General features: G+C 52.4%; 1 protein-coding gene and 1 long non-coding RNA gene across 2 annotated transcripts; one reads left to right on the top strand and one right to left on the bottom strand.

Annotated features, from left to right (window-relative positions):
• Positions 1–1,099: 1,099 nt before the first annotated feature.
• On the top strand, positions 1,100–20,647 carry ADGRG3 (adhesion G protein-coupled receptor G3). Its single transcript, XM_036117532.2, has 12 exons — positions 1,100–1,269; positions 5,073–5,235; positions 11,223–11,358; positions 12,812–12,958; positions 13,768–13,902; positions 14,450–14,489; positions 14,588–14,688; positions 14,821–14,933; positions 16,986–17,266; positions 17,468–17,561; positions 18,917–19,200; positions 20,535–20,647. The coding sequence occupies exons 1-12, from the start codon at positions 1,209–1,211 to the stop codon at positions 20,645–20,647; spliced, it is 1,668 nt and encodes a 555-aa protein (XP_035973425.2). The 5' UTR covers positions 1,100–1,208.
• On the bottom strand, positions 18,619–22,264 carry LOC144380228 (uncharacterized). The gene is made up of 2 exons (XR_013444170.1): positions 21,221–22,264; positions 18,619–20,852 (listed from the first exon to the last, which is right to left on the bottom strand). It is a non-coding gene; the product is annotated as an uncharacterized LOC144380228 (long non-coding RNA).
• Between the last annotated feature and the right edge of the window lie 3,071 nt (positions 22,265–25,335).

Genomic DNA, 25,335 nt, shown 5'->3' with positions numbered 1-25,335 from the left:
TGGACACTGTGTGGGAGGAAGGGGAAGGGGCTGGGTGGGTCCTCAGACCCCCAGGGTAGAGCACGTCCAGCTCAGGCCCTGCGGGGGGGATGCTGGGAGGATGCACCTTCTTGGCGGGGTGCTCTCTACCTTTGATCTTGCAGTGACCATGGGACCACGCCAACGGACCTGGCCTCATCCACACAACTTCCTCAGAACCATCAGAGCTGGGGCCCGAGTGGTCAGCCCCTCTCCTTCCCTTGTGCCGCCCCCCATGTGTGTTTGCTGCTCCCACTTCCCATCTGGGCCACCAGTGGCCACATGGGCACTAGGACCGTAATTGCGCAGTACTGACAATCATAAAGAGATAAGGACCGTGGCCACGCCCAGCGGTCTGGACAATTCCACTCGCATCTCATGAGTTCTTTGTACGTCTTGTGAGAGGCTCAGAGCGGCAGACAGCTCGCCCAAGCTCACCCAGCCACGAGGGGGCCCGGACAGACAGCCCAGGACAGACGTCAGCCCAGGCCTGACCAGCCCCCAAGCCCATGCTCCTGCACACCCCGTCCCACCTCTCCTGTTACCCCGTCTGGGCAGGGAAGGCTGTGGCCCATGGAGCTGGTCCTCCTCTCCTCCTAGGTCCCCAGCAGCCATGGGCTTAATCCCAGTCTTGTTCAACCCACAGGCATGAGCGAAGGAGCGTGAGCACCACCCACATCCCTAAAGCCGGCTTGTGCCTGGCACGTTACAGGTCTCCTCAAACCCCAACATGGCCCTACATGGCAGCCCTATTGCTGTATCTGCTTCACAGAAGAAGAAACTGAGGATCAGAGAGGCCCCCAGCTACTGAGGGGAGGGTCTGAGTTGGGAGTGCCTGACTCCAAAGCCTGTGCTCGTCACCATTCCCCAGGGGTCTGCTTGGGTGTGGAGGCCTCTGTGGCTGCTGGACCCCAACTTCACAGCCCCCAGAAGCGTCCCTGGGTGGGCTCAGCAGCCCCCTCTGTAGGCGGTCATGGGGTGGGGTGACACAGGAACGCAGCCCAGTTCCCCACACTCGCCTTTCACAACCCAACCGATGGTGGCATGGAGCAGGAAGGCGGAGAAAGGCCACAGGAAGCGCTGCGGGGGGGACGGGGGGGCGGGGAGGGGCGGCAGTCCACAGCACAGAGCCTGGGACCAGAGGGACGCTCAGACGCAGGGCTCTGCCAGGTGGGCAAGACTGTCCAAGGATGATGACACCCAGGGTCCTGGGGGTCCTGCTTCTCTCGCTCCTCCTGCCCTGGGCCTCAGGTGAGCAGCTGGCTCCTTATCCCCTGGGAGCCCAGGGGGCCTGGGAGACTCAGGGCCAGGGACGGGGAAGTGGATATGGGTGGGGGTGTCTAGAGCATGTCCGTCCAAGGAAGCCACCCCAATGGCCTCGGCGTCTTCTCTCACCTCGTCCTCTGAGTTAGCTGTCGTCCTGATAAACTTGGGTCAGCACTGGGTCTCAGGTGTCTTGTGCTCCCCACAGAGCTCCTTCCTCCCCTACTCTGGGCCGTGGCTCCCTGACAGGCCTGGCTCTGGGACACTGGTGGGCCCCGGACACACTCTTATCCAGCTGGCCTCCAAGCTTCTGGGGAAGGGGGTCAGGATGCTCTGGAGGCTGAGGCCAGTTGGGGCTTGTACTGTCCTCCCTCACCCCCTTGTCTGGCTCCCTCCAACCTGACCCCCCCAACTCCCCTCTCCTTGTCCCAGCAATGGCCCCCCAGCCCCCAGTTTCCCGGAATAAGACCCCCCCCCAACTGTCAGCCTTGCACACACACATGCGGTGGTTCTCCAGAGCAGTTTGAGGACCCTAGGCCTTGCCCTTGGCTATCCTTCGCCCGGGAAAGCCGAGCCCACCCCTGGCCCACCTGGTCAGCTCTCACCTACCCTCCTTGGGGCCCTGTGATGTCAGCAGTGACCCCCTCAGGCAGAGGGAGTGCTCCCATCGCAGTGCCCTGAGTGCTCCTCCTGTTTTGTTCTTAATCCGTGGGCATCCTGCCTGCCTGCCGAGCAGGGGGTCATGTGGCTCTAGGCACATGGATCAACCTCTTTGGGCTTCAAAGAACCTTCTTCTCAGGATGCCTGGGGGGCTCAGTCGGTGTAAGCATCTGCCTTCAGCTCAGGTCATGATCTCAGGGTCCTGGGATCGAGTCCCACATCGGGCTCCCTGCTCAGCAGGGCGTCTGCTTCTCCCTCTCCTTCTGCTCCTCCCCCCGCTCATGATATCTCTCTCTCTCTCATGCTCTCTCTCTCTCTCTCAAATAAATAAATAACATCTTAAACACACACACACACACACACAAAGAAACTTCAAATGTTGCGAGATTCGGTGAAGTGCAAAGTTCAGTCCCTGGCTCAGAAAAAGGGGCAAAATGGCAGTGTTGTCTTCCTGGTGGAGCCGGCCATCGGGCAACACTTGACAGATTCATTAACTCAGTAACCAGTAGTGGCTATCGTCCGGCCTCAGTGGGCTTCACAGGGACGCTGGGCCCTGCACAAAAGCCGTGAGTACCCTGGTTGGGACTTCCAGGCTCCCCCGAGTGACTGAGCTTACCTATGGTGATGTGGGTGTGTGGGCAAAGTGCCAGCCATTTGAGTCGCCCGAGGAGCCTTGAGAGGCTTATATGTAGAGGTAAGTCTGCTTCCTTGGTGGACATTTATGGGTCTGCCCATTGGTTCATTCATTCCGAAACCACCGATGGGGACTCCTGTGCCGTGCCAGGCTCTGTGCTGGGGTGGTGTGGCTACGGCAGAGAGAAGCAGGCCCCTGGTGGTGAGCCCTAGGAACGGGCAGGTACCGCCCCTGACTGCCGGCCCGCTCCCCACTTGAACCTGGATTGAGGTGGTCCCTGGAGGCCAGCTGCTGGGGCAGAGCGGGATGGGGGAGGGTAGCGCGGGTCTTGAGGTGGGGGGCTGGCAGCATCCCGCCCAGGCCCGGGCCAGGCTCTCTCTGTCTGGGCTAAATGCTTCCAATGTCTTCAAAAAATAATCCCAAAAAAGATAGTCATCTTTTCTGTACTTGCCAAAGCCTTCACATATATGACTGCCCTGAAATTTCATGGCACGCCAGGAGGGAGGCTCTGTTAACACCGGTCCGGGTGCCCCCCAGCACCCATTTGTAACCCCTCAGGCATGCAGAGGGCTAGGATTACACGGAGAACGGCAACCCCCCCCCCTTGTCCTCTCCCTCTTCTCTCTCCCTCTTCCTCCTTTATTTAAAAAGCAAACGTGGATCCTATTACATACATGCTCATCTAGCATTTGCTTCTTCCCATTAAACAGTGTCATGAATATCTTCTTTTTTAAAGATTTATTTGAGAGAAAGAGAGAGCATGCACACATGGGGGGAGGGGCAGAGAGAGAATCTGAAGCAGACTCCCCGCTGAGCACAGAGCCCAACTCAGGGCTCGGTCCGGGGACCCTGAGATCCTGACCTGAGCCGAAAGCAAGAGTCCGACACTTAACCGACTGAGCCACCCAGGCGCCGTTTACCTACCCCTTTTTAAAAGTTCATACATTTTGACCCAGAAATTCCTAGGATCGTAATGTTTTCTATGAATTCTTAACCCAAGCTGACAAAGATGTAAGCAGTGTTGTTCAGAATAGGGGGGAGAAAAAAAAGACTGATGATCCTAAAAGCCCACCAACAGAGGACCAATCGAAAAAGTGCTACAACACCCGCCCAGTGGAATAGTGTGCAAGAATATCAAGGAGAGGGGGCACCTGGGTGGCTCAGTCGTTAAGCGTCTGCCTTCAGCTCAGGTCATGGTCCCGGGGTCCTGGGATCGAGCCCCACATCGGACTCCCTGCTCAGCGGGAAGCCTGCTTCTCCCTCTCCCAGCCCTGCTGCTTGTGTTCCTTCTCTCTGTGTCTCTCTCTGTCAAATAAATAAATAAAATCTTTAAAAAAAAAAAAAAAGAGTATCAAGGAGAGGGATCAGTAGGTGCTGATGTGGAAAGCTCCTCAAGACATCTTGCTAAGTGATCGCGTTCATGTAAATTTTTAAGTGATTTACACCAAAATACTTGCCTATGTATAGAAAATTTCCCCAAGGTTGTGCATCGAGCTGCTGCAGGTTGTGAACTCTGGAGGGTGAGCTGGGAGCTGTGGGGACTTTTACTTTGCATTTTGTGGTCTTGTGTACGGTTCAAAAAAAACTGTGCCTGTATTAATTTTGTTGAGAGATAGGTAACTATGTAGACATATATATACATCCAATGTAAATACACAAATATATAAATAGTTTTACAGTGACATTCTCGCCTCCTGGAGTAAATGACACTGGCTCTTTGAACATTTATGATGAGCTATATCCTTTATGTGTATGGATGTTCTCTAATCTTCCCCCAAACTCACAAGGAAGGTATTATTAGTCCCATTTGGCTGATGAGAAGAGGGAGCCTCAGAGAGTTTAAGTAACTTGCCTGAGGTCACACAGCTGGTAAGTGACTCCCCACTTCCATTCCATCCCCATACCAGGTGAAAGGGGAACTGAACTGGAAGTCACGAAAGCTGGCCTGTCGTCCTGGAGCTGCCCCCTGCTAGCTGGTGCCCTTGCTCAAGTCACTGTGCTCCAGGGGCCCTCTATGTTCTCTCCCTGCCCCAGGAGGCAGCCTGTGAGGGTCATAATGAGAATGTAGGAGAAAGAGGCAAACCGAGACAGAATACGCCCAAGAGTTATACCACGAGGCCACAGTTGCAAAGGCTTTGGAATGTCTGATATGGAACAACTGTGGAAAGCCCAGCAGACTCCCTGGAGGAGGTGTTAAAGGGGAATAGGACTAACATATGAATGCTTTAATCTACAGAGCCATGTGCCAAGCCCTTTGTACACACTTTCCCCAAAGCATCCCACTGGGCCTATGAGGTGGGAGGTCATATCTCCTTTTGCCTTGGAAATTGAGGCCCGGGGAGAGTGAGTCCAGCTCAAGTACACATAGTGTGAATGGATGGAACTGGAATTCTAGCCCACATCGCCAGACCCTGTAGCCTGAGCATCTTACCCCCAACACCCTGCCCTTGCTGCCTCCCCACCCAGCCCATTCACACCTTCTGCATCCCTCCTTCAGGTATGGAAAATTTTAGCAACAAACATGAGCAACCGAGAAACGTCTGCCTGGGGCTCATCAATGAGGACCAGTATGAATCTTTCCACCTGGAGAACACTGCTGACTGCTTCACAAAGTGCACACAGTCAAGGAATGAACCCTGTGACCTGGAAAACTTGCAGAGGTAAGAGGGCCCTCAGAGCTAGAACAGGAATCGAGGGTGGTAGGGAGGCTGTTAGGAAGGGACCAAGCTCTCAGCCCCTGTGGCTTCTGAAAATGCTGCTCCTAACTCATCTTTCCACCCTCTTGTTTGACACCCACATTCCCTCGCATCCACTCACTGAGAATTTTCTGATCCAGGGGATGCAGAGATGAATCAGCCCCCATCCCTACCATTGTGGAAGGTCAGACATGGGCCCAAATGATGATGATTCTAGAGTGCGATCATAGAAAAGGGTGGATAAGGTGCCAAGTTAGCTCAAAGAAAGGAAGACCGCCAAGGCTTCACAGAGGAGGTGACTCACGAAAAGGCTTTGAAGACTGCATAGGAGTTTTCTAGTTGGATCCAAGCAATGTTAGGGGCTACAGGCATCAGAACTTCAGGGAGTATTGGGGGAGAATGACAGTGCTTTGAAATGTGAAAAGGTGAAGTGCTGGGGATGGAGGCAACAATGGGGAGGTGGGTTGGGTAGGGGATAGGCTAGAAATATAAGCAGGGACCAAAGTGTAAAGGGTCAGGTAAGCTATACCAATTTGGGAGGGGGCAGAGCAAGGACACATTTTAAACAGAGGAAGAACGTGGTCAATTTTGCATTTGAGAAAGTTTGCTCAGGTTTCAGGGAAGGGTACAAGGGTGGTGATGCCAGAGACGTGACCAGATAGGATGCAACCACAGTGGTCTGGGTAGGAGTGAAGGCTGAACCACCACCATCACCACCAATGGGCACTGTACATCTGGTAAGGAGGGATGGATTAGAAATATCGTATGATGTAGAATCAATAAGACCAAGAGACTGATAAGACCAAAAGGTTAAGAGACAGGGGATGAGGGAGAAGAAGGGGTTTAGAATACAACATCTCGAAGAATCAGCTCCAAAAATATTTTTGCCTCTCTCCTCCTCTCCCTTTGAATCAAAGCTGGCCATCATTCCAAGATACTCGGGACAAACTCATAGTTGGCACTCGATGCATGTTTGTTGAAAAAAATGAATGAAAACCCTGTGTTCTCAGGCTCAGTGTTAGGACAGCAATCTGATTGAGCTACATCATGTCCGTGGCCTGAAAACACTGCTCTCCCCACCTGAAACTGCTTCAGTAGGCTTCTTAGCTCTGGGAGGCTGTTCTGGGAGCTCCTCTCTCTGCTGCCTTACGGTGGGGATAAGCACTTTGGGAAAAGTGAGGCTCTGGGGTCAGGAGATGTGGATTCTGTTCCCAAATCGAACACTTAACCAAGTTACCTTCTTTACCTTCACAACCCCATGAGGCCGGTCTGGGCTTCAACCCATTTCAACATATGAATTTGCGGGGAGGGCACATATATTTCGTCCCTAATAGGCGCTCTTATGAATAAAGTTGCCATGAACATCTCTGTACATGTCTTTTCATGAACACACATGTTCATTTCTCTTGGGTAAATACCTAGAGGTGGTATTGATGTCAAAGGGAGACGTATGATGAATCTTAATACTCTCACTGGCAACCTGTGAGAGTCCCAGGTACCGCACATCCTTGCGAAGCTTGGTATTATCAGTCATTTAATTTTCGCCATTCTGTAAAGGATATAGTGGTATCTCATTTCTTTTTATTAACTTTGATAGCTTTATGAAGGTGCAATTTACATACTATCCAGTCTATACATTGTTAGAGGACAGTTGAATAATTTATGGTATATGATACGGTGTATGGAACCATTAAGACAATCATTTTAAAAACACTTACATCAGCCCCCAAAGGACCCTCATGCCTGTGTGCAAGCAATCCCTGCTCACATACCCAGCCACAGTCAAGCACTGATTTCCTTTCTACTCTATAGATTTGCCTTTTCTGGGTATTTTCTATAAGGGAATCATACAACATACTGTCTCTTGAGTCTTGTTTCCTTCACTTACCATGTTTTTGAGTTATATTCATACATTACCATGTATCAATAGTTTGTCCTTTTTTATTACTGAGTAATATTCCATTGTGTGGACATACTGCATTTTGTTTATTCATTCATCGATCGATGGACATTTGGATCGTTTCCAGTTTGGTGATTGTGAATAATGCTGCCATGAACATTTGACTTCAAATCTTTGGAGACGTGTGTTTTCATTTCTTTTGGGTAAATGCCTAGGAGCAGAATTGCTGGGATATCTGATATGCTTCGCTTTATAAATAACGCCCAACTGTTCCTCAAAGTGTATCATTTGCTTTCCCATCAGCATGAAAAACGACTGTAGTTCTATTACATTTTTGCAACACTGTCAGTCTTTTGGCTATTAAAGCCCTCCCCCGAGTGTAAGTGGTAGCTCACTGCGGTTTTAATTTGTGTTTCACAAATGACCAGTGATGTTGAGTATCTTTTCATGTGCTGATGAGCCATTTGTATCTTTTCTTTGGTGAAATGACTACTCAAATCTTTCCCTCTTCTTTTGAATTGAGTTTTGTCTTCTCACTACTGAGTTTTAAGAATTCTTTTTTTTAAAAGATTTTATTTATTTATTTGAGAGAGCGAGAGCACAAGCAGGTGGAGGGGGGCAGAGGGAGAGGGAGAAGCAGACTCCTCGTTGAGCAGGGAGCCCGATGCGGGGCTCAATCCCAGGACCCTAAGATCATGACCTGAGCTGAAGGCAGATGCTTAACAGACTGAGCCACCCAGGTGCCCCAAGTTTTAAGAATTCTTTATGTATTCTGGACGCAAGTCTTTTATCAGATGTCAATTTGCAAATATTTTCTCTCAGTGTATGTCTTGTCTCTTTGTTTCCTCTTTGTTTCCTTTGTTTTGAAGATCAAAAGCCCTTAATTTTGAGGAAGTCAAATTTAAATGTGTGTTTGTGTTTAATATCATATCAAAGAAATGTTCATCCAGCTACAGATTTTCTAAGTTTTCTTCTATAAGTGTATGTGGTTTTAGCTCTTATAATTAGGTTATACATTTGGAGTTAATTTTTTATACACAGTGTGAGGTAGATGTCTAACTATATTATTATTATTATTATTTGCATTTGGGTGTCTAATTGTTTCAGCACCATTTATTGAAAAGAATGCTTTCTCCATTTAATTGCCTCTGGGAGGGCATTCCATTGATGGGCTAAATGGAAGCTCCTGGAATGTCTTCTTACCAAGATAGTAAACAGAAACCAAAGTACATCCCCTGGGGACAACTGCAGAGAATAACGCCACCAATAAAGGACTTGAGAGATTCAGGGGTGGTGATGCCTATCATAACTCCATGACTGCCTATCTTAACTCACCAGAAGTTAGGCAGATGTTGGGGAATGGCTGTGAACTAGCCTACACTTAATCAGGTGGTGAGTCCAATTGCGGCTGCTGTCCCAGAGGAAATCAACACAACCCCCGGCAATCGATACGTTCCATGGCTAATGCATTGTTCTCTATACCAGTTTTCAAGGGCTCCTGGAAATGATTTACTTTGACCTGGCAGAGTCAACAATAGACTGTCACGGTTTCCTGTGGGCTCTGTCAATTCTCCTGATCTCTGTCATCACTTAGTCCACAGAGACCTTATTAATCTTGACACTCTACATAGCATCACTCTGGTCCACTATATTGGCAACATCATGTGGATTGGAGCTGATGAGCAGAAAGTGGCAAATAGTTAAGATGCCTTAGGACAACAAATGTGACCTAGAGGATGAGAAATAAACCCCACAAGAGTTCAGGGGCCCATCACCTCAGGGAATTTTCTGGGTGTTCAGAGATCTGGAGAACATCAAGATATCCCCTCCTAGGTAGAAGGCAAGTTGTTGGATCTCACACCACTTACAATGTAAAAAAAAGGGACAGTGTGGACAAACACGTATCATGCAAACAGGAACCAAACATATCTGCGTAACTATATCAGACAAAGAAGATGATGTTTAAGCAGGTGTCAAATTTGTCATTGAAAATTCAACTTTACATCTATGCCTTAGACTTTCTGACTATATCTTACATTTCACAACTAAAATAATTTTTTTAAGTGCTCTGAGAACCAGATCAAGAAATCTTCCCTCAAGAAAGGTAATTGTGTTGTTTTGTGAGGCCAAAGAATTTTTTAAGTGCATATATCTATGTGTATATATATGTGTGTGTGTGTATCTATATATAGAGAGAAATACAATTAAGTACATGTATATGCAGTTATAATTCACTATTATATTTGGTGACAGTGAAAGTCACAATACTTTGTTTAGATTTTTAAAAGGTAAATAAAAGCTAGACTCTTCATGTAGCTCAATCAACAGATTTCAACAATCTCATCCCGCTGTTTCTGGCTGGATGGTGTTCTAATGGTCCACCCCACCGAAGCACATTTGCACATATTTGCATGGTTTACTCTTTATACTGTACAATATTTTTTCTGTGGTTTCTTTGGGTTTCTTCCCTTGGTAACTGCGACTGTTCAAAAATACATGAAAATACAAGCCTCCCTTTTGTCTCCCTGTCAAGCCCTCCGTAGCTACTCCTTTCCAACAACCTTGATCTGGCTGTATCTGCTTTCTTCCCCTTCTTTCCCATTTCTACCTCAGCCCTCACCTGTTGAGAATTGCTAAGGAAAGGTAGGCAGTACATCTTAGGATCCTAGCTTGAGAAAAGGAACTCTGGCCACGGAGAAGTTTCAATACCATGGAAAGCAGGTGGTGGAGGGTGGGGGAAGGGGAGTGTTGCTTTTAGCTGATGGCACAGGGGCCGTGATAAAATAAATGGCAATTAACTTTTGTGTTCCCTGTGCTTCCAACACCAGTTCAGTTGCCATAAGTCATTTGCTGCAGAGTTCAGCCTTCAAAGAGCGAATTCCCAGTATGCAGTTAGCACTCAATAAGTGCGGGTTGGCACTCATGCCACACAATTATCATCCCACAGTTGGAGATACTCAGAGGAATATATAAAGGTATATAAAGGCCAATCAGTACATGAAAAGATGCTCAATATCATGAGTCATTAGGGAAATGCAAATTCAAACCACAATGAGATACCACTTCACAATTACTAAGATGGCGGCAATTGCAAACAAAACAAGACAAAATGGGGAATGTCAAGCGTTTGTGTGGATGTGGGGAAATGGGCACCCTCAAACGTGGGTGGTGACAATATCAATTGGTACAGCTGCTGTGGAAGGCAGTTCGACAGTTCCTCGAGAAGTTAAGCATAGAATGACTGTGTGACCCAGCAATTCCACTCCTAAGTATATGGCCCAAAGAATTCCAAAAAAGTCTTCAAGCAAAAGCTTGGACTTACATATAAGCAGCCCTGTTCATGACAGCCAAAAAGCGGAAACAACCCAAATGCCCATCAGTGGATAAATGTGTTCACAAAATGTGGTCTATCCACGCAACGGCGTATTATTCATCCCTAACAAGGAATGGAATACTCACACATGCTTATGCAACAGAGATGAATCTTGAGACCATGCTAAGTGCAAGAAGCCAGACACAAAGACCAGAGACCGTACAATTCCATTTATATGAAACTTCTAGAATAGGCAGATTCATAGCTCAGTGTTTGCCAGGGGCTGGGGGAGGAGAGGAAGGGTGACTGCTTCATGGGGACAGGGGTGATGAGAATATTCTGCAATTAGATAGTGGTGGTGGTCACCCAACATTGTGAATGTATTACAATGTGTATTCAACATTGTAAACTGTACAACTGCATTGTACAGTTTAGAATGGCTAAAATGGTAAACTTTATGTTATATATATTTTGTTACAAAAAAAGACAAACACATACACTATTCAGAGGGACCCCTGGCTGGAATCCCTCCAAACCAGCCTGGCTTGCTCCCATGCCACCCTTCTGCAGTGATCCTAGCGTCCTTCCTTTGATATTCTGAGTCACCCCTCCTACCCCAAGAGCCTGATGGTGGCTGCCCATGGCATCTCTTCTCCCATCATCCAGGCTGGGGGCCAGGGGAATGGGTAACTCAGCCTGCAAGACCCCACCTGCCCCCTAATCCCTGGCCCTTTGCAGGTACTGGCTGAAATTCGAGTACCATCTGCTGGAGAGTCAGTCGGGCATAGTGAATATGTCTTTTTTGAAGGCTGCTGTCCACAATGTCAGCACCAACATCTCAGAAGACCTGTTCTTCTCTCTGACGCCCTCCCAGGTGAAGAGTTCCCCATCCCTGTTGGCTGGTTCTGGCTCCATTTCCTTCAGACATATTTTTCAGAATTCTGAGAGACTCCTGGTCTGCGCTTGGTGCCCACCAAAATTTATCCCTCGCATGTCCCATTTGATAGTGCTCTGCCACTTTGCTAACAGATGCTACTGAGTTGCTTGGATGGGTGGATCCGGGTGACAGATGACCCAGGGCATGAGGCTGGTACAATTTGGAAGATCACCAAATTGAGAGTCAGGGGATCTGGATTCCAGTCCTGGACTCCCCACCCCCTCACTAGGTGTCTTCCAGGAAACCCCTTCCCCTCGCTGGGCCCCAGAGCCCTCATCTGTAAGATGAGCTCTAGATTTACACAGGTCTGGATTCAAGTCCCAGCTCTGCTCCTTACCAGCTAATGTGACGTTGGGTGCACGACCGAAATTTTCTGAGCCTCGGTTGCCCCTTCTGTAAAATGGTGCCGGTGTTGCCCACTTTCAAGGTTATGGGAGATAATGTACAGGGAGTGCTGGGTGCAGGGAGGGTGCAGCCCCCCTTAAGGGGTGAAGCTGAGCGTGGAAGTTCAGGCGGCAGGCATGTTGGCTCTCATCGAGGTCCTTCTAGGTCTGTCTGGAAAAGGGGACATGAAAGATAGGGCCTTTATTGATGTGACCCAAGAGGCTGAGCCCTCTGCGTGGGGGCACCCGCTGGCCGCAGAGACCGTCCCACGTCCTTTGACAAGGGCCCAGACTGGGAAGGAGGAAGCTGGGTCCCTTGCCTCCAACCCTTAGCTCCCCCTGTTCCAGCGCCCATGGGATGCCTTTGAGGCAGGACCCGGTGGGACCAGGCTGCAGCCCCAGTGTAGCAGCGAGGTCAAGAACGAACAAATCACCAGTGAGATTTATTTTACTATTTTCACCATTCTTAGCTTTTACAAAATTTGCTGTTGGGCGGGGGTGGAAATCACATTCCGTGTGAAGTTTTGTCATTTCCGCCTCTGCTCTCGCGGTCTCTCTTCCTGGGAGCTTTATTCTTTCCAGTTATTCCCAGGTCAGAACCCAGACACCATGACCCTAAAGCCCTGTGTAAGCAGAGGGGCTGTCAGGATGCTGGCCTAAAGTGCACCACAGCAGACCCTCCCCCCACACTTGCAAACTGACCTTCACAGCCCACTTTGAGCCTGACCCCGATACGTGGTCATGCAGGCACCTGGTTAGCCCCATTCTCCTTAGTGGGAAAACTGAGGGTCCATGAGCGCTGTGGCTTGTCTGGGGGCTCACAGCCTGGAGAGAGCTGAGCTTGCAGTGTGCCCCCGAGTGTCCTGCCTCTCAGAGTGATGCTCTCAGGTGCTGCCCCTCCACCCAGTGCCTCAGTTTCCCCTCCCAAGTGGGGGAATGGCAAGAACCTTGTGTTGGGGGCTGGAACCCTTGGGTAAGATGGGAGCTCCGGGGTCTGTGGTTCCCAGGTTCCAGGGCAGGTGACAGAGGATGAGCGTGAACACCCCGACAGAGTCCGGCTGCCCAGGAGCCTCTTTGAATCCCTGCAGAGCAACAGGTCGGAGGTCTCGCTGGCCATCACTGTCCTGGACATCAGTCCGGGGAATCTCTTCAAGGTGAGGAGAGGACTGGAGGAGGCTCAGGGCAGCTCAGTGGGTCAATGCTCAGTTCACCAGGGCCCTGTGCCCCAGCTTGCCTTCTCTGGAGTCTTCGCTGTGGGTCCCCATGGGGATGGAAGAGGTGATGAGCCTGCGGAGAGCGTTTCTAAATCAGCCCGAGGTCACCCCGGACTTCTGTCTCTGGAGTCTGTGCATTGCAGACTCACACTGGTCACACACACTCAGATGTTTGGATCCCACACACCAGTGTCCTTGGACTTGTATGTGTATCCCAAGCGTTCGTGTCCCCTTGTGTGTGTCCTTGTGCATGGACAAACATGCATATTCTTTCATAGTCCTGGAGTACATGCAGTCATGTGTGTTCCTGTATGACCGTGACCTTGCAAATGTGTCCCAGGCATGCATCCCCAGAGGTGTGTGATCCACTCAGGTGTAGATCCAGTGCACCATGAATGCTGGTGTAGGCACTCACTGCCCTCCATTTGGGGCTGATCTTTCTTCCAGCCCTGTACTCCTCCAGCTAAGAGGGCAGAGGAGCTCTGGGGCCAGCAAAGGAGAGCTGTTGGGTGCATGGCTTTGCAACCAGTTGGCCTGGGGTGTAGGGCCCACAGTGATCCAGCCCGGGCAGGAGACTGCAGGGGGCAGCAGGAAGAAGGTTGCTCATGACCCCTTGGTCCCCTGGTCCCCTAGCCACAGACTTTACTCTCCAGGCAAGGGCCATGGGTCCTGGAGGTTCCTAGGAACTCCCAACAGGGCTGGGTTGGGACAGCCCCTTCTGAAGCCTGACCCCCCATCTCCCTCCACAGGGCACCCAGCTCAGCCTGGAGAATGGCAGCCACGTGTTGAACAATCGCCTGGTGGGCTTGAGTTTGGGCAGAATACCTGTCAGCAGGCTGGTTGAGCCTTTGGAGATCACCTTCTCCCACCAGCGCCTACCCACCGTGAGCCCCCGACCCAAGTCTGGCAGCTACTGAGGGGCAGACAGGCGGGTGGTCACCCACAAGCATATGGGCAGACAGGTGTAGGGCTCTGCACCTCCCAGTCTTCCACATCCCCCCGGCCATTAAGACCATACACACAGGTGCACCCAGGGACACATGCCACCTGCGCACGAATGTCCACTCGACCTCCAGACACCCTCCCACTTGTGCTTACCGAGGTGCACCGAGGACCTGGCAAACCCATGAGTGCGCACACGGGATCACACACACCCACATACGTGCTCCCCTAAAGGTGCGCGTACACAGACATGCTACCCACCCCCCTGCAGCCCCCCACCGTGTCCACACCTCTCACATGCTGATCCATGCACACCAAGTGGGGCACCTGATGTTCCTGCGTGATCCACGGGGTGAGCCTTGCTTTCTACCCAGTGCACACTTGGGGCGGGGGGGGCGCGCTGTCCTCTCCCTTCCCCTCCCCCCACCCTCCTCTCCTCTCTCCCTACCTCCCCCTGCTTCCACCCTGACTCCCACTCTCTGGTTTCAGAACATGGCCCTCAGCTGCGTGTTCTGGGATGTGACTAAAGGTAGGCAGAGCCTCTCCCCTCCCTTCCTTCCTCTCTGGTCCCCTCCGCTCCCCCATATTCCCATATACTCTCCTATGTTCCCCTCCCTTCCTCTCTAGGGTCAGCAGGAGACTGGTCTTCCACGGGCTGCTCCACGGAGCTCAGAGCCAAGAGGACTGTCTGTCGCTGTGACCATCTGACCTTCTTCGCTTTGCTGCTGGTAACAGCCCACCCACCCTGATCCCAGCAGTTCTGGAGGCACTGAGGCTTCCTGGCAGGGGCCAGGGCCTCTGGGATGTGTGGGGCCTGGCCTCCCACTGATGGGGTCCCGGTTCGGGGGGGTCGCCCACAGAAGCCGATCTTGGACCGGGCCACCGTGCAGTCCCTCGTTCGCATTTCCCAGGCTGGCTGTGGAGCCTCTCTGATCTTCCTGGCCTTTACCATTGTCCTCTACGCTGTCCTAAGGTGGGTGATCCCCCACCCCCACCCCGCGTCTCCCTCTTTTCCTCAAGGGTGGGAGCAGAACAGGCCGGAAAGCCCCCTGCTTGTGCAGCTTTATACTGATATCCTCTCCAAACCTTACTTTCCTCATCTATAAGATGGGGTTGGGGATTGAAATGTGTCCGAGCTATTTCAGTTGGAAGTGGCAGAAACTCAACTCAAATTCACTGAAACACAATGGGGAATATGTGGTTCATGGAATGGCGCGCCCTTCACGCATGGTTGGATCCAGGGGCTCAAAACATGCCCCCAGGCCTTGCTCTCCCTCTGCTTCTCCCAACTTTGCTTTCTCCTTTGTCAGCCATGTCAAGCAGCTTCTTCACCCTCAGGGGCCTTGGGGAGCCCCGGGCTTGCCTCACAGCTTCTTAGCTGCCTAGGCAGCGAATTTTCTAAATGAAATTCCAACATTGAAGCCTTTTTCTTTCAGCATTTTATTTTGAAATAATTATAGACCTACAGGAAATTACAAAATTACTGTATAGAGTCCCCTGGTTCCTTTATCCAGCTTTTCCTGGTGATAACATTTTCTATAACTGTAGTATCGTATCAAAACCAGGAAATTGACATCGGTACAGTGCTAGTAACTAGAATACAACTTCCATAATTTTTTACATGCATTTGTGTGTGTGTGTGTGTGTGTGTGTGTGTGGTTCTATGCAATTTTATCCCGTGTATACCAGAGCGGAGTTTTGCTGGTCTAACTTGGGTCGTGTGCCCATGACTGCACAGGCCGCTGTGGTCAAGGGATGGATTACACTGACTGGCCAGGCCAGGTCGTGTGCCTGCTTTTGGGTTTGAGCTAACAGAGGGCCGGCCTCACCCAAACATCAGGACTGTGAGCAGGAAAGCGTGCTCCTCGGGGAGACCCAGGTCTGTTTCCAGAAGGAGGAGCAGGGGCAGGACAGGCAGAGATCAGTGTGGCCTGTGCTCAGGCTGTCTGGGTCCCGGCAAGGGCTGAGGGACCCACAGGAACGGCCTGCTTGAAGGAGCCTGTGCGAGCAGCCCCATGCCCTAGGCTGCCCTGGACCCCAGGCTTCTGACCCGGGGCTGAACAGAGCAGCCCTGGGATCTCCTGCGTCAGTCTGGGGCCCTCCCATGGCCTTTCTCCACGTGCCTCTTTGCCTCTGTCCCCATCCGGTCCTGGGCTGCAGCCCCCTCTAGCCTCACCCCCTCCATCTCAGACTAAAGCATGAGTATGAGCAGTGCCACCCCTGCCCCCCACCAAGCCCAGGCCTGGAGCAGAGCCCCCACCCCCAACAAGCTGAGCATGCCTTGCCAGCCGGCCGCATTGCTGGACCTCGTGAGCCGGGCTTGGCGCGCCAGGAGGACTCGTCACCGACTGTCACGGGTGGGCCCTGGCATCTCAGGTGAGGTGGACAGGAGGCCTCTGCTCCTGTCCAGGCACCCGGGGCTCCCATCCCTCCAGTGAGAGCCCTCGGGATCCGATTTGCTAGGAATTCTGACATACGTCCCGGCCTCCTGTATCTCTGCCCAGTAGATAGGTTCGTCCACTCACTCAACCAATGCACACAGGGCCCCCTGCTGCCTATTGTGCTAGCCCGAGGTCACAGCCAGAGGGGAGGGGAGGGGGCTACCCTGCGCTGCAGGAAACTTCCAAATCAGCCTGGCTAAGTGGCATTCAGAGACAGCTTCCTGAGAAGGAAGTGCCCAGGGAAGTTTTGAAGGAAGCGTAGGAAAAGGCATTGAGAGCAGAGAGAAGAGTAGAGGACAAGTCTGGGAGGGGTAGAAAAGCAGAATGCATTCGGGGACTTGCAAAGTATGCGGGTTGGCCAGAGCATGGAGTGGAGGGATGAGGCCGGCAGCATGTGGGCCCCCCGGGGCCGTGTGGGCCAGAAGAGAGAGTGCTCCTAACCCCGAGCCTGACGGCACTCACGCTCTGGCTGCTGGCAGGGGTGGACCAGGGGAGGTGGGGTGGGGACGCTGGGGTGCAGGTCCTCCCCGAGAGGAGCTGCGGCCCGGCCTCTTGCCGCCTCTCATCGGCCCTTCCCACTGCAGGTTCTACCGACAGAGGTTCAAGTCGGAAGATGCCCCCAAGATCCATGTGGCCCTGAGCATGACCTTGTTTCTCCTGAATCTTGCCTTCTTCTTCAATGTGGGGCACAGCCCCGAGCAGTCAGACGCCACCTGCCGGACCTGGGGGGCCGTCTTCCACTACTTCCTACTCTGCACCTTCACCTGGATGGGCCTGGAAGCCTTCCACCTCTACCTGCTCGTCATCAAGGTCTTCAACACCTACTTAGGGCACTACTTCCTGAAGCTGAGCTTCGTGGGCTGGGGTAGGTGCAGCTCGGGCGGGCGGGGAGCATGGCTGGCTGCGGGAGGGGCGGGAGGGGCCCGTGGGGAGCTGCCAAGGCCCAGAGGGGTCTCCCTCTCTCACACGGGCTCAGGGCTTGAGGGGCGGGCAGCTGGAGGGGATTTTGGAGGAGGACATGCCAAGGGAGCCCCAGCGATGCCATAGGTCCTCCCGTTGCGCCCAGGCCTGCCTGCCCTCATTGTCTTTGGCACCGGGAGCGTGGACAGCTACGGCCGCTATACCATCCGCGACAAGAGCAACGCCACCGTGCTGGAGCTGTGAGTGGGGGCTGGGGGAGCAGCGGTGATGTCAGGCTCCTGGCTGCACAGATCGGGGTCAGTGGGATGTGGGGAGAGGAGGGAAAGCTGGGAAGAGAGACTACATCAAGGCAAAGGATCCTCCAGCTAGCTCATGGTCTGGAGGGATAAACTGAGGACCAGAAGAAAAAGGTGCAATGAGACAGGGGGTCTGAGAAGGGAGAGAGCGAGCTGAGGCAGGATGCCTTGCTCTAGCCTGGGCCACCACCAGCCCATATGGCACCTTTGGGCAAATTTTAAAAGGTACCCTCACCCCCACTCTGCCAACCTGCCATGCCAGGGGCTCAGCCTGGGGAGTGGAGGGTGAGCTGGATTTTAGCCTCACCCATCCCCTCAGCCAGGTCCTTGTGCAGGACAAAATCTGCTCACCATTGGTGGCAGGCCTGGTTCTAGCTAGGCTTTGCCTCTGAGTTTGCTGCGTGGGCTAGCCTGGCCTCTCGCAGGGCCTCAGTCTCCTCATCTGTACAATGGGGGGTGATGGACATACTCTTTCAGGCCTTTCGCCCTGCAACGCAGGAAGCATGGAGCTGAGCTGAGCCTCTCCCAGGGTGCCTGCCCCGGGCCCATGGCTCTGTGCTGAGAGAAGCTGGTGGAGTCTTGGTCCTGGCCCTTGGGCCTCAAGTGCAGGGACCACAGGGGCTGGGGAGGTAACATAAATGCATGCGGTGGCCCAGGTGGGGACTGTAATAGACGGGCAGTCACATACCCATCTAATGTCCCTCGGGAGGGCATCCACAGAGCTGCCAGGTGTATGCTTTTATAAGAAAAGCAGAGGGACACCTGGGTGGCTCAGTGTTTAAGCGTCTGCCTTTGGCTCAGATGCGGGGCTTGATCCTGGGATCCTGGGATCAAGTCCTGCATCCTGCTCCCTGCTCAGCGGGGAGTCTGCTTCTCCCTCTGCCTCTCCATTCCCCCACCCCCCACCCCCCACCTCCACCTCCCGCTGCTCATGCTTGCTCACTCACTCTCTCAAATAAATAAAAACTTAAAAAAAAAAAAAAGCAAGCATAAATCTGGATGCTTATGCCAAATCTCCCACTTTTTAAAGGGTGGTCATTAATTCAATTGTTTTACAACATAATGTGGGGTAAACACAACATGTCTTGGGGGCTAAATTGGCTGCTTTGCACTCCCCGGTCTAAAGAGATGGCGGCCTGGAGCCTCATGACAGCCCCTTCGCAGGACAATGGGGGGTAGGTGGGTGGCAGTGGGGGGAAGGGGTCTTTTTGGTCACAGAAGGTCGGTTAGGGAAGACTGCCGGGGGCTAGCTGGGCGGGGGCACGTCTCCAGCCCCGGCAGCCATCTGCCTCCGCCAGGTGCTGGTTCCGGGAGAAGGCAACTGTCTCCGTCCTCTACATCACCGTCCACGGCTACTTCCTTGTCACCTTCCTCTTCAGCGCCGTGGTCCTGGGCCTGGTGGCCTGGAAGATCTTCACTCTGCCGAGTGCCACAGCACAGAAGGGGCAGGGACCGAACTGGAAGGGGGTCTTCACCGTGCTGGGCCTCTCGAGCCTGGTGGGTGCGACCTGGTGGCTGGCCATCCTCACGCCCCTGGGCCGGTCCACCATCTATGTCTTTGCGCTCTTCAACTCCCTGCAAGGTGAGGCTCCTGGGCCAGGGAGGTGATGGGTTGCCTCATCTGCGAGGGGGTGTTTTGGTGGATGGCAAGAAACAGAATTCCACTCAGCCTGGCTCAAATCAAGGGCACTGGTTTCAAATATCCAGGGCTGTCCCAAGGACCCCAGGGCGGGAAGGCTGGTACGAGGGCCAGGAAAAGCCACCCAAACCAAAGCAGATACTTTCTCTATCTTTGCTCTGGAGCTGTGTGTATTCTCTCACCTTCTTCTCTCTGTGGACTCTCCTTCCTTCTCTCCGCTGGCCCCTTCCTACCCAGGCTCCCAAATGGCTTCTTCCATTCGACATGACCTTCTCTAGCTGGGGAGGGTGGTCTGATTCAGCCTGGTCCATGTTCTTAGGAGAGTCAAGAATCGGATCAGGCCATCGTGGGCAAGGTGTCCATCTCTGGTCCAATCAGCTGTGACCAGGAGGGCGGGGGCATGTGACATGATGGGCACATGACATGGACAGTCTGTAAGGAGTTGTGATTGCAGAAGGACATGATTAGTGGAGGAAATGATCGACAGGGGTCCTCCCTGACCCCCGCAGGGGTGTGGTGACGGCTCCCCCTTCCTCTTCGCTCCTCTTCACTTCCTGTGTCGTACACACTGCCTTAAGAAGCATCACAGCCTGACTAAGAGAAACCGCTGAGAAGGCAGGGACAAGATGTGCTTTTGCCTTTGAGTCAAAGTCTCACAGCCAGTGGGTGGGGGCCCACCCAAACAGGGCTGGCTCCCAGAGCCTCGTGAGGCTATGTGGCATCGTGGTTTGGTAGCCCTGGGGATAAGCAGACCCAGACCTGAACCCTGGTTCCACTTACCACCTCAGCAAATCGCTCAGCCCCTCTGATCATCTTTAAAGCTGGGACAACGCTGTTATTTTTCTCACCAGATTTTGTGATGAGTAACCAAGCTAATGGTTGTGGGGGACATAGACAGTCCCCCGGGGAAGAATCATGAGTCCACATTCAGGACATCCCGGGGCTGGGGAGGAACGCACCTTGAAACTAGACGGTGTCATTATTCTTCCAGAGGTCACCCTTAATATTTAAGCCTGAACACTTCTTCACTCTACTGAGTTGTCTCAACTGAGTGTGAGTCCTCCTAAACCCAACAGTCCTTAGTACACTTGAACTGCCCTTGAATGTGTCTCAATAGTTCTATGGTTGCTTCAGGTTTGAGTTGTAAATTCCTTTTAAGCCCACACGGCATTTGACTTTTCTATCGATTTCTGTGCTTACTATAATTTTTCTACCTGCCACCTTCCCACTTCTCCCTGCTGGTGTGCGTCCCGTAATAACCCTCTCCTTCCCAACAGGTGTCTTCATCTTCTGCTGGTTCACCACGCTCTACTTCCCCAGCCGGAGCGCCGGAGCCTCCTCTTCTGGCACGGGCCGAGTCAACCAGGTCCACACCACGTCTCACGAATAGGAGGCCTCCGTGGGGTCAGGCTGGGAGCCGGCCGCACATTCCAGACTCAGCTCTGACTCCCCGTGTGACCTCAGGCTGCTCCCCGTCTCCCTCTGGGCTTCAGTTTCCGTGTTTGTACAATGTGGTTGGGGAGGGAGGAGATGGGGAACAGGCTGGACCGCCAGGCTCGAAGGTTCCATCCAGATACTTTGATGGGTGCTAAAGTCTACAAATCCAGGAGGGCAGGAGTCTAAGGTTCTGAAACCCCTAAGAGCCCTGCCAGTGCAGAGCGGTGGCCCCGCCCCACCCCTACCCCCACCAGAAGACCCCTGCCAGAACCGCCCCCTTTCCCCACCCCCACCTCCTGCCTTCATAGCAAAGCAGCTCATGTCTGCCATTGGCCACCTTCTGGTCTCAGTACCCGTGGAGTCTGTTGCTAGCGCTGCCCCTTGAAGGAGCCCAGCCTCTCCCCTTCGTCCCTCTGGCCACTGCCCTCCCACACCCCCACCCTCTGGCTGCCTGCCCTCATCCGCTCAGGCAATGGGGCAGCTGTGGACTAGAGCTTTGGGCCTGTCTTCACGCGTGAGCCCCTACCGTTCAGGGGGCTGCCAACACTCCGGCTGTCCCGGGACACGGAATTTCAGAGAATGCCACTTCTTCAGTAGTGGGGACTAGCAGCCCCCTCCCCTCTCTGACGGCCGCCTGTGTGGCCTGACCTCTCATCTGCCGTCACCGTCGCCGTAGGCTGGAGGGCAAATGTTCCAGAGCTCTGCACACACAAGGGCCGAGGGGCAGGGCAGGGGCGCAGCGGGCGGGGCTGAGCAGAGAGAGGGCAGGCTTTCCCCCGGGATCTGAGCTCCAATTGAGGAGGCACGTCGGCCTCACTCACCAGTTCAGCCCAGCCCGAGCCTGGCACGGTTCAGGCCCCGAGTAAACACCTGTTGGCTAAATAGCTGGAGGAGTGAGTTTAGCATCGGCCGGGCAGGGTTCTGAGCCAGGGGAGTGTCTCAGGCCAGACCCGGCGTGGCTATGTGTCACCTCTTGCGGCTGGGCCTCCGTTTCGCAACATCGTGCTGGTTTCCTCAGTAGGAAACAGAAGAGGCAGAGATAAGAGAGAGAGACAGAGAGACGGAATGAATAGATAAACCAACACAAAGAAAGAAAAAAAGAGTGGAGGGGACAGAAAGACAGCAGCCCCCTGGCTGGCCCCGCCCCACACGATCATGCCCCACCTCTAGCCTTAAGTTCCCCACCACTGGGGACATCTCACCTTCCCTACTCACCCCTGTCCTTGCCAGTGTGCTTTGCCGAAGTCAAGCACCTGCTAGAGGTGAGAAACCACTATTATGAGACCGTCCCCCACAGCCCCTGGGCTTCCAGCCGTCCTCCTGCTCCCCGATGCCGGTGCCGAGTGAATGCCCTCTCTTCTCCCTCCTCCCACCCAGCAAACGGATGCAAGACAGGAAGGCAGAGGCCCCTGCTTTATGCAAGTCGAAGAGAAATTCTAGGGTGTGGACAATTGCAAGAGTGGAGCCACATTATATCAGGTTTTGTGGACAAGCTTGGTGGGTTTGGGGACTTACTTTTACAGACATCTATTTCTCACGCTGGAGGGCTGGGCTCCCTTACCCCAAAGTCTCAGAGTTTTTGAACACAAACCTGTGTGGTCCACAGCTGCTTCTGTGTCTGACAGGCCTGGGTTCAAATCCTGACTCTGCTACTTAGGGGCTGTGAGATGCTGGGCATGTCTCCTCACCTCTCTGAGTCTCAGTAGCTCCGTCCATAAAATGGGGATCATCAAGTTCTTGCCTCGACCTGAGAGCATTAAGTGAGGTGACACAAGTAAAGAGCCTAGTATTAGAGACCCCCATGGCTTAAAGAAAGAGTAGGTGGCACCTTTGTGTGAACCATGAACCTTTGAGACCTGTGTGTAACATGGGAGGGGTATGAAGGGTTAAAGCTCCCTTCCAGATTCCTTCTGCAGCCCTGCCAAGTGGGCCAGCCCTGTGTGGGAGGAGGAAATGGAGGCCTGGAGAGGTCCAGCAACTTGCCCAAGGCGATTCTGCACGCGGGGCTGCTGCAGAGCTGGGCTTCCCTGGGCTGCCCATGCTTCCTCCCAGAGCATTTCCTGGGTTCTAGAATTATTGCCTCAGCCCCGATCCCTGAGTCTCCAGGGAAACGCTGGGCTCCGGCTTTCCCAGTTGGATGCAGAGGCACAAAACCACAATGGCTGAATGGCCTGGGTTTCCTGGTGCTGATGGAGAGGGAAGATGGGGAGATGTGGTTAATGGTGGGGATGTGTCCATTTCCACTGGCTGTTTAGCCCAGGACCAGGCAGGGGCAGAGGGGCTGGGGTCCCTCATTACCTGGGGTCACCCTATAAGTGGCTCCGAGTGCCAAGCTGAGCACGTGCTAGGGCCAGGTGGAGCTCTGGCAAAAAAGCACCCCAAGGCCCAGTGCGGATGGATGGGGTTCCACTAGCACCGCACGACCATAGCAGCAATCTAAGAGGTGGGCAGCGCCAGCCTAAAGGCACGAACTCTGAGGTCGGCCCGTCTGGACCACGTTCTTCCTCTGCAACTTGCATTGGGCCAATTCCTCACCTACTGAGCCCAGAAAGCAGACATAGCAGTAACTGCCCCACAGAATGGATGAAGGCTTCCAGGAGATCCTGGCCGGGAGGGCTGCCTGGTGTCTGGACCCCCGGCCCAGCGTGAAACTGACTGAGCCACAGCTTTGCTCCAGACTACCGTGGTCATCTGCAAGGAGGACCCCCCGCCATGCCTCCCCGCCTGGTTCTTCCCGCTCTGCCCCACCTTCTTCATTCCTTGTATTTTTCATTACGTTATAACAAATGTACAGGAAATAAGAGGACTTACTGGCTCTGTGCTCCCAGATGGATAACTTAATATCAAAAGACAACAATTCTTCACAAATTAACCTATGACTATAATGCAGTTCCAATAAAGATTTCAAATGATTTTTTTTTTTTAGATTTCCCCAAAATGCACTTTAACTTTCATACGGAGGCATATCGGCCTCAAACAGCTAAGTCAACCTTAATGAAAGGAGTAGAAAGAAGACTTGACCTGCAGATATAAAGATATTATGAGGCCATAGTGGTAAATCCAACATGGGGTCTGAGCAGGGATAGGCAAGAAGACCAGTGGAACAGAACAAAGGGCTCAGAGGCAGAGTTATGCACACTGGGGGTCTTACGGCACAACAATAGTGGCATCAGCAATAAGGGACAGATAGTCTGATGATGATGGTGGAAAACTGGCTCATTATATGAAGAAAAATAAAACAGGATCCCTACCTAACTCCTCATCCAGAGATGGGCTCCAGGCAGAGTAAAGGTTCTCGATGGAATGGCAAAATGATAAAGTTAATGTAGTAAAATATTTTTGTGACCTAAGGACAAGGAAAGACTTCTCAAACAAAAAATCACAAGCACAAAACATCAGACCAAAAGCCAGTACATTTAATTACATCAAAATTAAAGTTTTCTGTTCCATGGAAGACACCATAGGCAATGTTAGGAGGCAGGGGACAGAATGCGGGAAGGTATTTGCAACATCTGAAACCGGGGATTAACATCTGGAAGGCCTGCAAATCAAAACAGGGGTACTTCCCTAATAGAGAAAAATGGGCTGAGGTTTTAAATGGCAATTTCACAGAATGAACTATCTAAATGTAAAAAGCTAGCCCATGAAGACACATTTAAAATCATCAGCAATCACAGAGTTGCACTTTAAGATGGCAGGGGAACCCCACTGTATCTTCATTGTATGAAACTGGCAAAGGGCAGGATAGGAAGCTGGATAATGTCAACTGCTGGGTGTGGGGCGAGGGTACTAGGCTGTCTCAGGGCTTGTGGAAGTTGGGTAGAGTGTAGCTTTCATGGCCTGGAGAAAAACCGGGTGCAGCCACTCACTTAGCAATCCCGCTCCTGGTTCTTTACCCCAGAGGAACATTTTTTTTTTTTAAGATTTTATTTATTTATTTGACAGAGAGAGAGAGAGAGAGAGAGCGAGAGAGGGAACATAAGCAGTGGGAGTGGGAGAGGGAGAAGCAGGCTACCCGTTGAGCAGGGAGCCCGATGCAGGGCTCGATCCCAGGACCCTGGGACCATGACCTGAGCCAAAGGCAAACGCTTAACGACTGAGCCACCCAGGAGCCCCTCCCAGAGGAACACTCTTACAGGTCTAAAAGGGACATGGCCGATGACATGTGTGGAATTATCTGCAGTGGAAAAGAAGGCGTTGGTGGCAAAGGGGGTTGGGGGTGGGGTCCATCACTGGGAGAATAGAGTGGATCCCTACTGTGGACACACAGCAACATGGATGGATCTAAAAACACAGTTCTTAGTGAAAATAAAAGAAACAGAGGCGGTATTAACACAATATCATGTACACGAGTTAAAAACAGCAGCATGCAAAATAGTGCTCATTTGGGGGAAAAAAATGGATCAGAATGGGTGCCTGTGAAGGTCAGAGAATGGGAATGGGTATAGGGATAAAAGGGAATAAATAAATATAGAGAAGAAATGAGATCAGCCTGACGCACCAGCTGTTTACCTTTCCCTCCTCCTTGTTCACCCTCACCCCAAGGGAAATCCTCAGAAGTAATCGTAGGACACACTGCCCCATGACCTTTCCCTCAGCTTAATTTAGCCTTCACACTGTATTTTTCATGACTGAGTAATA

Source organism: Halichoerus grypus, chromosome 15 (assembly GCF_964656455.1).
Source record: "Halichoerus grypus chromosome 15, mHalGry1.hap1.1, whole genome shotgun sequence".
NCBI lineage: Eukaryota > Metazoa > Chordata > Mammalia > Carnivora > Phocidae > Halichoerus > Halichoerus grypus.
The sequence above is the reverse complement of the archived record's forward strand: the minus strand, read 5'-3'. Positions and strand labels throughout refer to the sequence as shown.

Bases quoted from the DNA above. Each gene is read 5' to 3' on its own strand.
- ADGRG3 (XM_036117532.2), top strand. From the start codon at position 1,209: ATGATGACACCCAGGGTCCTGGGGGTCCTGCTTCTCTCGCTCCTCCTG. The intron at 5,236-11,222 runs GTAAGAGGGCCC...GGCCCTTTGCAG, and splicing joins GACCTGGAAAACTTGCAGAG to GTACTGGCTGAAATTCGAGT. The intron at 13,903-14,449 runs GTGAGCCCCCGA...CTCTGGTTTCAG, and splicing joins CCCACCAGCGCCTACCCACC to AACATGGCCCTCAGCTGCGT.